The sequence below is a fragment of the Hoplias malabaricus genome, chromosome 2 (genome assembly GCF_029633855.1).
Source record: "Hoplias malabaricus isolate fHopMal1 chromosome 2, fHopMal1.hap1, whole genome shotgun sequence".
NCBI lineage: Eukaryota > Metazoa > Chordata > Actinopteri > Characiformes > Erythrinidae > Hoplias > Hoplias malabaricus.
Genome location: NC_089801.1, coordinates 59,960,044 through 59,977,728, shown reverse-complemented (window position 1 = coordinate 59,977,728; position 17,685 = coordinate 59,960,044). Strand labels below are relative to the sequence as shown.

The window sequence follows — 17,685 nt, the reverse complement described above, 5'->3', positions numbered from 1 at the left end:
ATAAATATAGTTTGGCGAGAAGACATGATGAACAGATGGAGTAGAAAAATGCTATAAACATGATATACAATGGATATATAAATACTATAAACATGATATACAGATAACTAACTTACAGGTTGGGTTACCAAAGGAGGGTTGGATATGTTTACATTAATTGAATGGGCAGAATATATAACCCAATATAATATAAAATTATGTACAGTGTAAAAATTTATAGAGAACGTAGTGCAGTCAATGACCAGATTATGGATGAGTATGTGTTATCAGTGGACAGAGTTCAGTAAGGAGACAGCTCTGGGGAAGAAGCTGTTTGTCAATCTACTTGTCCTGGTCCGGAGATCCTATACCAAACATGGCCACCCATGGAGGTATAAATAGCACGGACTAAAGGATGCATCTGTGAGCTGCAGTCACATGACCACCTAACCCCCCCCCCCCCCAATAAAAACAAAAACAAAAAACAAAGGAAACAAAGAAATCTTGATATCTGACAATGCAAAGAAAAACACAAACTTAGAAAATAGACAAACAAATTCCCTGGAGAAGTATTACACAAAAAGAAAAAAAAATTGGGGAGCACAACATGAGAAACCAAACATGACTAATTAATCATAACAGTGGAAGAGCTACTGTGGATGAAACTGATGAAACTGCTGACACTGCGGCTAAAGTGTGGTATAATCAGTGCCTGTGGCACTAACCCAGTCCCCACACAGGTGTGAAATGAAGGCACAGTTTGGTCCCTTTGCTGGGCTCTGGCCTGTCACCTCAGACAGCGGCCGTACACACATTTTCTTTACTTTTTTGTTGTTTTGAAACCAACTGACTGCTCCTTTAACTGTACAATTGTCCGTGCGGTAAAGAGCCAGGATAACTCACAGGGCAAAGTGGCACAAGAACCACATCCTGTTTCAACTAAATACATACCCGCTTACACGCACACTTTCCCACATTTGTATTCCTATCTTTGCTGGGACTGTACAAACACTTAACCACAACCATTGGGCATAACCCAGGGCTAACCTCAGGCAAACCATAAGCTCCAATCTCTAATATTCTTATATAAATATAAATACCTGTGGAAAATGCCCCCACACATCTTTGAGTGAAGGTGCAGTCCCCACAAACACTAAATACATGCTCAAACAGACACACCAGGCTTGAGTTTCTCTGGTCAGAGGCAGAGCTGAGCTACAGCACAGTCATCATCCTCAGTTTATCTTCAGTGCACATGTACATGAACAGTGTACATGAGTTCTCCTGGAATTAGAATTCAGGGCAGAAGGCGACTGAAAAGATCTGTAAACACATCAGAGCAGCCATTTCTGTTGAACTCCTGCACTGAGAGGACATTTGAGGAAGCTCTGGAGAATCTCAGATTGCAGTGAGCTTGAATTCCCAGCGATGAAGACCTCTCTCGTCACGGTGTGTACTCTGCTCACCGGTAAGACTCTGACTTTCTGTTGTTTAAGGCTGGTCAGTGATGAGTGACTCTGATCCTGATGCTCCTGGTCTAGTGTAGCCCCCTGGTCTGAAGGTGAATTTGTACATATCTGACTACATTTTATATATTTTACTGAAATTATTCACACAATGTGTACTAACTATAGTTCACTATTTGTGGATGTACATTTTAATATCCGATGCCTGAAACATCAGCATTAAACCTGTCCCTCAACAAAACCAAGGGCATTTCCTCCTTCAAACACATCAACACTTCACTCGCTGCCGGTCAGTGGTTGTAATCTTGTAGCTGATTGGTGTAGTGTTTATGTAAAAGAAAAAGGTCTCGGGGGGGGGGTGGAGTGATGAGCTCTCGCCCCTCACTGCCTTTATATGCTTAGCTGAACCTGTGTGCGCTTTTAGGTCCTTTACACCTTTATTTGCTACACAAAACATGGGAATATCTTTTTTTATTTAAGTGTACTTTATCTATTTATCTATCTATCTAGCAATTCCACATCTTCAGTTGAAGCCTACTGTGGTTTAATCCTGTTAACTTTATCCTAATAATGAAGGGTAGAGTAGTGTGTGTTTGGTGAAAGCTCTGTGACTGAAGAGAGATGCTCTGTTTTCTCTTTGTTGTGACAGTTGTGAGCAGTGACGGTGGTATGATACATGACGAGGTCAAAGAGACTGGAACAGAGGGCAGTGCTGCGGTCATCCACTGTCCTTACACTAAAGGATATGAAACTTACATCAAGTATTTCTGTAAAGGAGCTTATACACACTGTACCACACTTCTACAAACTAATGGGGAGGACTCCTGGAGACATGAAGGAAGACTCTCTCTGAATGACAACAAGATACAGAGACTGATTACAGTAACCATTAAAGACCTCAGGATGGAGGACACAGGACCCTACGGCTGTGGAATTGAGAGAATAGGAGCAGACCTGTTTACTGTGGTCCGTCTGACTGTGAATAAAGGTGTGCTGTGTTTAAATGAACTGTTCTGTGTATGGTTTTATAGTTCACTGTTGGGATTCTAATGGGTTAATCTGTTCATTTCCATCAGATACAACTCCTTCACAAAGATCCTTCACAGTCCCCACCACAGTCCCCACACATCCAACACAAGGTAATTAAGTCATCTGTTCATTTGATATTTAGAGTTATAAATCGAGGTGAGGGTTCGCAAGATTAAAACCACTGGTAAGCTGAGTAAAATTCAGGATGTAGAGGAGTGAGGTCAGGTGAAGTTGTAAGGATAAGGATCTGAGAGCCACATTGTGTTGGTCATGCTTTGGTCAGTACATCTCCATAAGAACAGTTCTGTGGGGTGTTGTGTGTGAGCGGAGGTTGGTACCTGACAGAACTGCTCTAAGGAAGGAGCAGTAGTGAAGCAGCAGTAGGGTCTTGTGTGTCCAGGGCTCACTGATGATCTTAGAGAGTGAAGCCTGTTTGGTCCAGTTACTCAGACAGCAACAAGTCTGTAGACAGTAGATGGTCCAAATGCAGCTGAAATTTAACAAGAAAGACAAATGATAACAGACAAAGTTTGTCACTGAGTATTGAACACACAGTAAAATTAAGACTTTAACTGCTAATTCACTGATTTTAAGAAGCCACCACAACCCTCATCATGATGAAGTGGTCACAGAAGATGAAAAGATGAACAAGTGAATGAATGAATTAATTGTTCGTTTCTCAGATGTCTTTTTTTTTTTTTCCAAACAGTAAAGACAGTCCCTGACTCTGGCCCCATCCACACTCCAAAGTCTGAGGACCCAGACTCTGGGATGTTCTGCATCTAACAAACACTCAGTAGAGATCACACACACCTTTACTCTTCTGTAGAACACCTTCACTTAGAAAAGCTTAACCCTGAATGGACATCAGCTGACCGGTCCAGTGCAGACGTTCAGATCACAGTGTCACAGGGACATTTCCAACAAGAGAAGAATATGTCACTGTGAGAACCTATCTACAGCAGATAGGATTCATCAGTTAATCAGTGAATATCATTACAATTTAAATAAATTAATATGGAAATAAATGATGTTGTTTACACACTAAAGAAGTTAATAAAGAATTATGTCAGGGTTTATTTTAAAGTTACTTCTGTAATAAATAAAAGAGGAAATGAGACCCTTGTGAAGAAGCCTCCACTTCTATAAGACTTAACTTACACTGTGATGTAATATCCATGTGAAATGCCCCGCCCCCTCAGCTGAGATGGAGATTTTGATTGGTTCTGCCACTGAGTTTGTGTGTTTAAGGTCAGAAATCTAGGCTCAGTAATAACAGTGTGTGTGTGTGTAATGTCCATGAGACCCTTTACTATTGTTATAAAATCAAGGTAATTAACAGACAATTGTAACTAACACAAGTAATGTAATGGTTAATTAACAGTTAGTGAGTAAACAAGCTATGACCCTATGATTCTTTCGTTAGCCACAGATCCAAGGAGCATAAAAGTCGGATAAAAACAAATGTGATCTCTGGTGCAGCTGGAGATTTTACAGATGGAGAGTTGGTGCTGGACGTCTGCATTGCATGGTGTAGCAGAAATAGTATGCACACGTCACAGCAAACTCTCAGTACCAACCCATGAGCCGTGAGAGACATGAGACCACGTGACCTTACGTATCTGGAGATGGACAGGGAGCATGTCGCTGACGGTGCCTTCCGGCACGACTTCCTGGAGGATTGCAGTCGCGGGCGTTTCTTTTCTCCCTCTGTTCAAATGCGGCGAAGGACGGGATAGCGGGGAGCATGTTGCTGACGCGCGGTGTTTTCGGGCGTGAGTCTTGTAGCGTTGCAGACGCGGGCTTTTCTTTTCTCCCGAGGCTTTCAGACACCGCCGTCGGAGCTGGTGGCGTTCTGAAGGTCTCTGTGGGGATTCTCCGTCGCCTCTTGAAAAAGGCTAAAGAGTAAATGCCCCAAGTGTCTGGAGCCTTGAAGAGAAGAGTCGAGCAGCAGAGGAAGGGGTGTGTCGTTTGGCGCCACAGGTTTTAAACCAGAGTTTAGAAGACCCGCCTTTACTACCGATTGGATAAGATTGGAGATTCTCTTGCTCCTGATTGGCTGCTTCCTGTATCTTTTCATCATCATCATCATCATCATTTTCTTCTCCGCTTCTCCATTTCAGGGTCGCGGTCCTGTATCTTTTATTAAAATTAATAATCTGTTCATCTCCACTACAATGGCGTAGAGTGACAACTCTCTCTGGACAATCAGCTCTCTGCAAGGTTTACACACCACAGTTTAGTCCCTACTCTGCTCGTCCTGAACCATGAGAGAACAGCGACTAAACAAGAACCCGCTTCCACAATGAAATATCAAGGGATGCACCTGTGAGCTGTGAGTCACATGACCACGTAATGGCCCACAGGTGTGGGAGGAGGTGTGGCTAACGAACACACAAGGGAACAAAACATTGCAGACAAGAATGAACCAAAGTAAAATTCATAACTAAACAAAGATAAATGCTGATACCTGACATTATGCACCCCCCAAAATATTATCTCAAACTGGTATCAAACTCCTAACAATGGGCTGCCACACAAGGCTCTGCAAATACGTTCACAGAGTCAGAATCACCTCCCGCTCTCTCTGACACCTCTAAATGTCCTGAGTAGGAGTTTACTGCTGAGAGGAGACACTGGTCAGAGCTGAGCGAGGGGATCTTCATTTTGGTTTCTCTGTTTCTTCACTTCACGCTGTAACTGACTCTTGAACATGAAGTCGACTCCTGAATCAAATTGACCAAGACCTTTTAAGCTCTGGTTAAGCGGCTGATACTCCAATGTCCTCCCTTTGCTGGACCCCTGCTCTGGGCTGCCCCCTCTGACCACAGCGGTGCGCACTCAAGACAAGGACAAACTATAACCAGAGATAAACTGACTGATATCTGACTGATGAAAGTTGTTGTGTTGTTGTAAAACTAACTGATTGCTGCTTTAACTGTGTAGTTGTCAGTGCTGTCATGAGCAAGGTGAACTCAGAGGCCAAATGGGCTCCAGAACCACATCCTGTTTCATATTAAAATACACACCTTTACACACACATACGCACACACAGGTATTTCAGTCTTTGTGGAGACTGTCCAAACACTTCAGTTTTAAATGAAACTCATAATTAATTTCAGCAAACCATCAGCTCTGATCTTTTACTTTTTCTAATATTCTAATACAAATGTAAATATCTGTGGAAAATGTCCCCACACATCTTTAAATCTACTATATGTTCAGGTTTTCAATATAAGGGTGAAGGTGCAGTCCCCACAAAGTGCTAAATACATGCTCAAACAGACACAACAGGCTTGAGTTTCTCTGGTCAGAGGTAGAGCTGAGCTACAGCACAGTCATCATCCTCAGTTTATCTTCAGTGGTGTACATGAGTTCTCCTTGCATTAGATTTCAGAACTCTTCAGGACAGAAGGCGACTGAAAAGAAGATCTGTAAACACATCAGAGCAGCCATTTCTGCTGGACTTCCGCACTGAGAGGACGTTTGAGGAAGCTCTGGAGAATCTCAGATTGCAGTGAGCTTGAATTCCCAGCAATGAAGACCTCTCTCGTCACGGTGTGTACTCTGCTCACTGGTAAGACGCTGACTTTCTGTTGTTTAAGGCTGGTCAGTGATGAGTGGTCATTTCTGGTGGGGGGAGCAGTTAAAACAGTGGGTCAAAGAAGGGCCCTCACATGTTTAATGACGCTGTCAGCAGTTCAAGGCTTTGTCCTTCTTTGGACCTCCTTTAGTAGAAACAGGAAAACTGAAAGATTAGATTTAAGAAGCTATTATCTGAGCAGATAAGATATTATCTAAGAGATTATTTGTTCAAATGAAAGTAAAAACAAATAACATTGATATTCTCTTTGTTAATACTTTGGTTTAACCTTTAACATCTTTCCTTGTGGCAGTGCAGATTTATTGGAGGTTATCAGACTTCATTATTCTAAATAAAGTGTGATATCACAAATTAAAAACAATTAATTCTGAACTACTGGAAGTTGCTCTGAATAACAGGTGGTATGATTTGTGAAATGAAATTAGATTATTTATTAATTTATTATTGATTAATTTATTTAGTTTCTGCCTTTTTATTATTTTTAATAACGTTTATTAAGAATTCAGTCATGTCAGATTATACATTCAAGGTCTTTCGGACAGTACACACACTTTGTTTTATGAGTTTTCCGGAGCAGGTGTAAATTTCACAAGGCTATGAACATTTTCATGAATCCGAATATTCACAAAACAATTATTTATGAATGGTTTACATGCAAATTAATTCTGCTCACGTTTCATGAATGAGGCCCATTGTCTGTAAATGGACTTGCTCAGTAACCGCCAACACACAAACTCACTCAAATGCATACTCACCCACATTTAACAAAATACTCCACAGAGGGCGCTGTTCAGTGTTTTGCTTCAGTGAGTCTAGGTTTCCTTCTTAGAGTTTAATTACATTTTTTTTCTTATATTATTGGTATTCTTTTCTTTCTTTCTACTTGTCCATGCTGGTGTTTGTGTGTGTGTGTGTGTGTGTGTGTGTGTGTGTGTGTGTCTGTGGCACTAAATAAATGCACATTGCATTTTTTCCTACATAACGATCTATTTAGAGTGATTTGATCCCTGGTTATAACTGGAATATCAAAAATATTACAAATCTAAACATAGTCTAAGTTTCCTGCTGGTCTCTACCCATTACTCATTTGTACACAGTAACTGCTCTGTTGTGATCTGTGCAGAGTGGCTCCACAGGCCCTGACTGATAAATTTAACCAGGAAAGAAAAGAATGGCTGTTTAGACCCTTGCTTCTGTTGTTGGTCCTAACCACACAACACTACTTCAGCAGGGCCGTGTAGAGTGTGTGTGAATGTGGTCAGCAGTGAGGAATCACACTTCAGCTCAGTTACTGAGCAAATACAAGACACAGATAAAACAGTGACAGTCCTCCCCTCTCTCCACCCACTGAACAGACCCTCAGTGTCCTGCCCCCAAACAGAATTGAAGATTTGAATTAGTTTTACCTCCCCCTCACACTCATGCTTATTCACAGTATTTCCCAGGACAGCAGGGGCAGGGCCATGTTTGTTCACTTTGTGTGAGAACTTCCAGTGGATCCATTGATATCGATTACACACAGAGTGATAATAAGCCCAAATATCAAACCTATGTTCTGGACTCTAACTCCAGTGAGCGTTAAAGCTGACAGAGAGCCACAGTGGAGGTGGAGGAGATAATGTCTCCACTTCAGATGAACAAAAAGCCCAGGAAAGGGAGGAGATGCTGAGGTAAAAATTAATGAGTGAGCACCATTTTACTGCTGGAGGTACCACAAAATGAGCTTATCCACCAGTTTCATATTTGAATTTTAATTTCCAACTTAACACTAGCAGAATTTTCTCCCACTGAGACCTGGAAAAACAGAGAGTCACTGCTTTGAACTGTGATTTCCCTCCATCCCTCAACGCAGCAGTAAAGTCAGTCACAGCTCTCAATTACACACCTGCTCTCGGCGCTTCTAGTGTTAAATGTGTCACTAGTCGAGGCTAATGTTATCTCCCATTTACTTTTCTTATCTTTCACATTAAATGTGGTTGTATTCAAATGTTTATTTCTAACAAGCTAATATTGGTGTTATTCCCCATCCTCTTTTTTAAATTTTCTGTTCCACATTAAAAATGCAGCTAAATTTTGAAATAAACCGTTTCTTTGTTTAAAACACACAAAAAACATGGACTTTACACTTTCAATAGCGTAGTTATTTCTCACTAACCTCGAAAAACCATGAACATTACACCTTTAATACCATTGTTAGTCCACTTTTCTTCATAAAAATCAAAAAAACTTAGACATCACAGATTTAACACAGACACATAATTTACAGAGTTACAGGTGAACATTTGAAAAGGGGTGTGTCAGAATATGGTGAATGGGTCAGTCTGCCATGAGGTTCAGAGTTTGTTTTTCTAATGTAACCAGCTGAAATAAGGCCAAGAACAATCATAGTTATGGTGATAGGTAGTATTTAGAATTAGGGTCATGCCAGGGATAATATTAGACATAGAACTAGGGTTGGAGTAAAGGTAAGTTTTATGTTTTGTGTTGTGTTTAAGGTTAAAGTTAGGGGCAGGATTAAGCGTAATTTATAATCTCTAAACATCTCCAAGTAACCTGTGCATCAACAAAAGAGTGAACTATAATTAGTACACATTGTACAAGTCCTGGGAAGGCTGATGTAGTTAAATATGTACAAATTGACACTGAGACCAGGCTGCTGTGGGGGTTATTACTGAACTGACACTGGTGACGTTTTCTACTTCACATTCTCAGTTCATCTTCATCCAGAAGGAGCTGTTGATCTTTGATCAGTCTGAAGACCACACTCAGTGTGGAGATGGTAAACGTTCCACATGCACTGAGTTACACCACTGAGATATATCCTGAAAGACGAGGAGAAACACAAACAGTCTTAACCTCGCCACATGTTCTTAGAGAGAGTCTAAGGTCTGTATTATGGTGCAGTCATGGTCTAATGGTTAGAGAAGAGGGATTAGAGCTGGAAGGTGACTGGTTCAGTTCCCAGGACTGGAAGGAAAACTGTGGGCAGTGGAGTGAAGGAACAGCGCTGTTCTCCTCCATCAATCCACAGCTGAGGGGCCCTTGGGCAAGGCAATGAATCCACAACAGCCTCCAGGCACTGGAACCCTACTCTGGTCTGGGTCCACTGCCCCTAGAGGACACACATACACACACACACACACAATGAATACAGTTACTTTATATTCTGTCTCCTTCCTCTTGGGACGCCCCGTACAGAGCAGGAAAGAAAATAAATCGATCAAAACTGTGACACACAGACACTGCTCTTTGGATCTGAGGTGTCCCTTATACAGTTTATTTAATGTATTTGTGTATGTTCCTACAGCTTAGCTCTGTGTTACACTTGTAGTCTGTGTGTGTATTAAAGTGTCTCATTTATTTATAGCCCACACTCACTGCAAGTGTTTACTACAGAGCACTGCACTGTGTCCATGTCTAGAGAGAGTGCAGTTACTCCACTGTATGCTGTATATTGTACTGTCCTTATACTGTGAAGTGTACGCTATCTATCTATCTATCTATCTATCTATCTATCTATCTATCTATCTATTCCACATATTCAGTTGAAGTCTACTGCCTCTTTAATCCTGTTAAATGCTTTATCCTGATAATGAAGTGTAGAGTAGTGTGGGTTTGGTGAAAGCTCTGTGACTGAAGAGAGATGCTCTGTTTTCTCTTTGTTGTGACAGTTGTGAGCGTTGGTGGTGGTATGATACATGACGAGGTCAAAGAGACTGGAACAGAAGGCAGTGCTGCGGTCATCCACTGTCCTTACACTAAAGGATATGAAACTTACATCAAGTATTTCTGTAAAGGAGTTCATAAAAACTGTACCACACTTCTACAAACTAATGGGGAGGACTCCTGGAGACGTGAAGGAAGACTCTCTCTGAATGACAACAAGGAACAGAGACTGATTGTAGCGACCATCAGAGACCTCAGGATGGAGGACACAGGACCCTACGGCTGTGGAATTGAGAGAATAGGACAAGACCCGTTTACTCTGGTCCGTCTGACTGTGAATAAAGGTGTGTTGTGTTTAAAATGAACTGTTCTGTGTATGGTTTTATAATCTGAGTTCACTGCTGGGATCCTAAAGGGTTAATCTGTTTATTTCCATCAGCTCCACGGCCTCCACAACGACCCCAAACCACCACAGTCTCCATCTCTACAACACAAGGTAATTAAGTCATCTGATCATTTGATATTTAAAGGCTCATTGTGAAATATTCATGTGTTTCAAGTCAACAATGAAACCAGTCATCACCCGATTTCTGTTCACATACACACACCAGTCAGCCACAAGATAAAACCCACTCACAGGTAAAGTCAATATAGTTCAGTCTCTGGTTCCAGTGTTCCCTGTAGACAAGTGAAGTCAGGCTTAAAGTTGTAAGGATAAAAATCTGAGAGCCACATTGTACATCTCCATAAGAACAGTTCTGTGGGGTGTTGTGTGTGTGAGCGGAGGTTGGTACCTGACAGAACTGCTCTAAGTAAGGAGCAGCAGTGAAGCAGCAGTAGAGTCTTGTGTGTCCAGGGTTCACTGATGATCTTAGAGAGTGAAGCCTGTCTGGTCCAGTCACTCAAGACAGCAACAAGCCTGTGGACAGTAGATGGTCCAAATGCAGCTGAGATTTAACAAGAAAGACAAATGATAATTTATAAAATTAGCCTCTGAGTATTGAACACACAGCCACAGTGAGCAGGAGAATGTTCAAATGCACAGTGCTGGACTGAGAAGCACAATACACCACAGTTATCAGAGGAAGGTTTAGGGGTCCACACTGTGGCCTTGAGACGTCTGACTCTGGTAAATAATAATATAGAATTTCACTGTGTAGTAATACGATTATACCAGTTACATATATACCTGTATTACATTTATTATTATTATTATTGTTGTTGTTGTTGTTATTAAATATATTATACGCATACACGTAAAATTAAGACTTTAACTGCTAGTTCGTTACATTTAAGAAGCCACCACATTCCTCATCATTATGAAGTGGCTACAGGAGATGAATGAATGAATGAATGAATGAATGAATGAACTGCTCAATTCTCTAATGTCTTCCTTGTTTTTTATTTCCAAACAGTAAAGACAGTTCCTGACTCTGGCCTTATCCACACTCCAAAGTCCGAGGACCCAGACGCTGGGATGTTCTGCATCTAACAAACACTCAGTAGAGATCACACACACACATCACACACTTTTACACTTCTGTAGAACACCTTCACTTAGAAAAGCTTAACCCTGAATGGACATCAGCTGACCGGTCCAGTGCAGACGTTCAGATCACAGTGTCACAGGGACATTTCCAACAAGAGAAGAATGTCACTGTGAGAACCTGTCTACAGCAGATAGGATTCATCAGTTAATCAGTAAATATCATTACAATTTAAATAAATTAATATGGAAATAAATGATGATGTTGTTTACACACTTTTTAAAGTCAGGAGTTAAAATGAAGTTAATAAAGGATTATGTCAGGGTTCATTTTAAAGTTACTTCTGTTATAAATAAAAGAGGAAACGAGACATTTGTGAAGAAGCCTCCACTTCTGTAAGACTTTAACACTGTGACATAATATTCATGTGAAATGCCCCGCCCCCTCAGCTGAGATGGAGATTTTGATTGGTTCTGCCACTGAGTTTTGGAATGAGACACTGCAGAAAACTCAGAGCTGAGATGAGAATGAGGACGTTTCTTCAGACCGCGGTCATCTGCACCTTCACAGGTTTGACTGGACATTTCTTTTTTTTCATTTAAGAACATTTAGAATGTCTTTTCATTTGAATCTTCTTCTGTGAACCCCCCAGACAAAAGTGTACCAGCTTTTGTTTCTTGGTAAAATTTCGAAGAGCTACTAAAATGTTCAGTTTTATACATTAGTTACAAGTGTAAAATAAAACCAATAACATGAAATGGGTCAGTCTCTAAAGAACATTTACATTATGTTTACAGCAGGAGAGATGAGGCCACCACCTCAAAAAGGAAACCTCAACTTATTCCTGTTAAAGATTTCTCTGGAGGTTGATGTATCAGCAAGATTTTATACATATTTTAATACCAGATCACTCCCAGGATTCATACAGTGTGTACTACATATAGTTCTCAGCCATTCTATAGCTATTTCCTACTGAGTGCTCTATAGTGCAGCAGCTTCTCTACTGCAGAGAGGAAGAGACTGGAGAAACTCATTAAGAAGGCCAGCTCTGTCACAGGGAGTAACCCTATAGACCCAGCGCAGGTGGTGGGAGAAAGCAGGATCTAAGTTAGCATCCATGCTGAAGAATGACTCTCGTTCCACAACAGGTGTATGAAGGAACCTTTTCACAGATACTTCCTCCCTGCTGCTGTCAGACTGTAACACCAACACCAGTCGACTACACACAAATACAGTATACCTCTATACAACTTAATTTGTGACATTTTGTTATTATCAAATAATACTATGCACATTATAGACTTTCCAAGTGCAATATACTTTTTTGTATATATGTGCTGTGGTGGAGACCACTGTAATCTTAGGAGGCTACCACTTATACGTGGTTTGTCCTGGGTTCAATCCGCTGTGTCGGCCAGAACACCACTTGAGGCCAGAGTTAATTCAAGAATTTATTAGTCCATGAACATGAGGAATGAGAGCTCTGGGTGTGTGTGTGTGTGTGTGGTCTGTAGAAAACAAATACATACAAGATTGTAAATATTAATACTCAAAAATAGCAATATGAATAAGAAAGAAATACGACACGTGTCGAACTGTGATAAATGGGTGGGTTTCTAAACTCAGGATTCAGTACAGCAACATCAGAGCATTAATCATTATAAATAGAACTGAGACACCACCTAGCGGTCGGTTCCTGTAACTAACCCAATGATATTCAGAGAAGACGATGGTAGCATTCCTACGGTTTCTCCACCCACCATTTCAATGTCCATAACATAAATTAAGAATATTACACATATATATGAACATATACATAAAGAATATACAAAAGGAGCACATGGACAGAACACACTCGCCTAATTAAGCAATAATGCTCATAAACATGAACTCGCGGAGATTCCTTCGCATCCAGGTACTAATATGAATGAATAACATTTGACTCACGTTTCATCAATGACGCACATCGGCTAGTTTGAATAACACAAAGCAGACTGAGAGGGAACTATGGTGGCGGCACTTAACAACTGCTCCCCTAGTAGACGATGCTGGAAACTAACGTGAGTCATGTGACAGAGCTTCAACCAATGAGAAATAACTATGGCTAAATGCACATTTATAAAGAAAACTAAATATTAACATACACATTTAAGTTCTTATGTACTGAACAACTACAAGTCTGTTATACACACTGGGCCTTTTGAACATGTGCAATACACATTTTTTATTAATATGTTATTTTCTAGTTTTTATTGTTGTTTACTTTGCTATACCTCTGCTGCTGAAACACTGTACATTTTCCTGCTATGGAAATATATTTTATATATTTTATAAATTAAATTACAATATATATATATATATATATACTTACCTTTTTAATATTTGTTTCACACATTGTGCTCCATGTTTCCCTTTGTATCTTGTGTCAGTTTTAGGCAGCGTCATGAATGTGTTGATCTTCACGGGTCACGTTGCAGAAGACCTGAAGATCACATGTTCTCATGAAGATGCTGGTGATAACCTGAAATACTTGTGCATCTCTGTATGTAAAACTAATGGAGACATTATCATTAAGAGTTCAGAAACTCACAACCCAAACACCAGGGGGAGGTTCTCAATACACGATAAAGGTTCAGGGGTCTTCACTGTGACCATCTCCAAACTGAAGATGTCAGACTCTGGAATGTACTGGTGTGGAGTGGATATAAGACTCTTAAAAGACCCCCTACAGAAGGTGACTGTAAAAGTTCTAGAAGGTAAGACACACTGAAGGTATGTGGTAGAAGATTTAAACTGTTCTCTGTTCAAATGGGCACTGAATGGAAAGTCTGTAAACACTTGACAGAGCAATGATTTAGATTTTAATAAAATGTATTTGATCCAGAAGGAAATGTATAATGACTTGGTCCAGTACATTGTCCAAACATATGTTTGGCTTTAACAAGTTCCTTTTTTTCTTTGAGAACTGCAATATTAAGACACTTCCCTGTGGGACATTAGGGTGACACAAGACTTATTGGTTCATTGGCTCCACTGTTGTAATCCAGGACAGAACAGGCATGTTGTTAGAATGATCAAACCTCACAAATATTCTTCTCTCTCTCTCCTTTGCCTTTCCCTGTGTGTTGTTCTCAGCCCTTGGGACCACCCCCCGCTCAACACCCAGACCAACCGACTGGAGCACAGCTACAGAAGCAGGTGAGTGGGCATCAACTGAAAACCTAAAGGCAAGCTGAAACAGAAATCAAAACCTATATTTCTAACACAATGTAACTGTTTGATGATTGGTCAAGGAATCATGTGTGTGTGTGTGTGGGGGGGGGGGGGGGTATGATTCCATCTATCGAAATTCGATTGGAGTGTGAAATACTGGTGTATCCAGTCAGAGTCAGATTCAGAACTGTATGAGTCTGTCACGTGTATTTTTTCGTAGGGACAAAGGGAACAACACAATCAAGAACCTCCAGCAGCACTAAAACCACCTTGAGTTCCTTAAAAAACGCAAGCAAACCACCCGGTAAGAGTCTGGAAATATTTGGCATTTTGATCAACTATGTATCTGAATGTGTGTTAATTGTAATTAATCTGTTTATGATGGTATCTGCCTATGATCTGTAATTTTTATGCAACGTCATCTAATTACACCCGGTAACTGTCACAAGCCTTGGGCTCAATGATTCAGGGTGGGCTCAGGACCCCCGGTGACTCTGATTAGGATTGATAATGAAATAGCATTAAAATTGTTTTTTATGACCATCTCCATTGCGGTTGTTGTTGCTCTAAATTTTTACAACATGATTAATAATATTGTTATAAACATTGTAATAAATTATATCACAACTTAATAATAAATAATAAATATTGTTTATTACTGTGTTTATAGACTCTCACATTAATAGAACTCATAGATATTGATACTAACATCATTTATGAGCAATACAAGGGGATTGTAAATGTCTGTCTTTTGTTTTGCACACACAGTGATTTATATTGGAACAGGTCTCGCCATTCTGCTCTTCATATTTGCCATTTTGCTTTTCATTCTCATAAAACAAAGCAAGAAAAAGAAAGACGCAAAACTTAAAGAAGAGGTACATATTTTGAGACTTTGTTTGTGTTAATACAACTTTAAAGAAACAATAATTAATTGTTTACCTAAAACATGCTGTAACAAGTGTTTATAAAAGTGACTGTTTATTGTTTGTTCCATTGTTGTCTATATAGTGTTTTCTAATTAATAATTTTATTCTCCAATTTAGAGCTGAATATCTAATACAGCTAGGCCTCTAGGGCTCAGTATAAAGACTGATTTCTGACATGAATCATGACTCATTGGTCATTTAGGCAAGATAATATTGTTAATTTATTCATGTTTTATTGATAGTTTATAAACATTTTATTAACTAAAAATATAAACTTGTATAATTACAGAACTGATATATGCTATTTGAGAATGAACATTCATTTTATACTTGCATTGACAGGTTAGAATAATGCATTTTTAACCCTTTTGTTTTACAATAAACATGGATGATTTTCTACATTTATTTCATTATTATAAATAGCAACATTTTATTTCATACAGATAAGAGTTTCATAACCAGCCAATATCTTTTACTAATATGTTCGAAACTGATTTCTAATTCAGGTTCAGCCCAAATGGAATCCACCCTCTACCCTGAGTCCACGCAAAACCAAAGAGCATAAAGTGACTAAACCTTCTTCAGTAGAAACCTCCACCTCGGCCAATCGGAGGACAGTTCCAGACCTTGGGACTATGCGCTCGGACAATGAGAAGCAGCCTCCTGAGGACAGTTCTACTATTTACTCCAACATTGCTCCACGCTCAGATCCTGACATAGTCAGTTATGCATCTGTGAAATTCAGTGCACCTTTGACACCCGATGAGGAGCCTCACTACGCCAGCGTTGTCTTCATCAGAGAGAACACAGAGGATACAGATAGACCTTCATCAACACCATCCTCAACCCTTAACCCAGGAAGCACTTCACAACCAGCTGACAGTGATCTGTACTCCACAGTAAAGAAAAAGAAGTAGAGCGCATCCATACTATCTATCCATAACTTATTTGATAAGATTTATGCTCAAATTTTTCATCTAGTGAACACAGTTCTCAAGTCTTAATGACATCTGTGACCTGCTTTGTGCCGCTAACACAACGGCACTGGACAGCTCAGCATGTCACATCCTGGCCCTTTCTTGTTTGTTTTCCCCCGCCATGTGGCTCTGTCTATCTGTTTTGTTGTCCATGTCTCCGCCTTTATCCCGCCTTTGTTCCGCCTCCTCGTCATTTTCCCTCATTATCTGTGTCAGGTGTCTCTTGTTTGTTCATGTATATAAGTTCCGTTGTTGTCACTTCCTGTGATCGGTCATTTGTTATTGTTTGTTTCCTATCCCAGTTGTGCCGTAACCATTCTTAGTCATTTGTTGTTGTAGTTGTTTTGTTTCTCGTTCTCGTTCGGTCTCATGCCTCAGTCCTGTAGTGTTGTTTCGTGTTCTTTTCCTATATTCTAAGCCGTGTTATTTCGTGTTTCTCCTCCAGTTCATTTGTTTTGTTATTTCTATAATAAATTATCTGTGTTGTAGCGAGTGTGTCCGCCTCCGTAAGTCCACCCTTCACGTCCTTGTGACATAATGACCGATCCACAAAAGGACACAGCTAGCACGGACTACTCTTTTAAGAGATGTGCAATTCGCCGGACTCCATTTCGAACAGGCCCTAAAGATCCTGTGGAGGAGGCTTTAAGAGCGGCTTCAGAATGGAGTCGACGGCTCCAGCTCATGCCCAGCGCGGTTCCTTCCCACCTAACAGAGGACTCGATTCGAGAATCGACGGATTATTCCAGCAAGAATCGTAGGAGCCGCCGAAAGAAGCGGGCTGGAGTCTCCCCCTCGCTGGTGGATTACCCCCTCGGGTCCGGGGGAATTCTTGGGGGGGGGTTAAGGGTAGGGGCTGTTAGCCTCCAACCTCAGGACAACGGAGGTGAGGCTAACAGGGGCGCACCTCCGGGGGAATCCCTCAAGAGTGCGCCCATCAGACCCCCTAAACCCTTAACAGCTCCAGTCCAGGACGTCGCTGCTGTCCCTCCTGACCTCCAGGAGAAGATTGCAAGCCTCTTGGCAAGTCTGGAGGTCTCCATGAAGGCTCCGGTCCCCGAGAAGGCGGCTTCCACGGCCGCTTCTGTCCTCGTGAAGGTGGCGCCTCCAGCCGCTCCTGTCCTCGTGAAGGCGGCGCCTCCAGCCGCTTCTGTTCCCGTGAAAGCGGCGCCTCCGGCCGCTTTTGTTCCCATGAAAGCGGCGCCTCCGGCCGCTTCTGTTCCCGTGAAAGCGGCGCCTCCAGCCGCGCCTGTCCCTGTGAAAGCGCCGTCTCCCGCCGCGCCTGTCCCCGTGAAAGCGGCGCCCGCCTCTCCTGTCTCCGTGAGTGCGGCGCCA

General features: G+C 41.1%; 1 protein-coding gene and 1 long non-coding RNA gene across 3 annotated transcripts; one reads left to right on the top strand and one right to left on the bottom strand.

The window, feature by feature from the left end:
- The first annotated feature begins 5,960 nt into the window (after positions 1-5,960).
- LOC136687694 (CMRF35-like molecule 1) lies at positions 5,961-11,735 on the top strand. Of its 2 annotated transcripts, XR_010800503.1 has the most exons (5): positions 5,961-6,051; positions 9,750-10,088; positions 10,184-10,240; positions 11,160-11,445; positions 11,681-11,735. XR_010800503.1 is itself a non-coding variant. In XM_066662223.1 (4 exons), the coding sequence occupies exons 1-4, from the start codon at positions 6,012-6,014 to the stop codon at positions 11,234-11,236; spliced, it is 513 nt and encodes a 170-aa protein (XP_066518320.1). In that variant the 5' UTR covers positions 5,961-6,011; the 3' UTR covers positions 11,237-11,518. The 2 variants fall into 2 exon arrangements, 1 of the variants encoding a protein (XP_066518320.1); XM_066662223.1 differs by lacking the exon at positions 11,681-11,735 and having other exon boundaries at positions 11,160-11,518.
- On the bottom strand, positions 7,916-13,280 carry LOC136687695 (uncharacterized). The gene is made up of 3 exons (XR_010800504.1): positions 13,179-13,280; positions 10,539-10,691; positions 7,916-9,190 (listed from the first exon to the last, which is right to left on the bottom strand). It is a non-coding gene; the product is annotated as an uncharacterized lncRNA (long non-coding RNA).
- Positions 13,281-17,685: the final 4,405 nt, after the last annotated feature.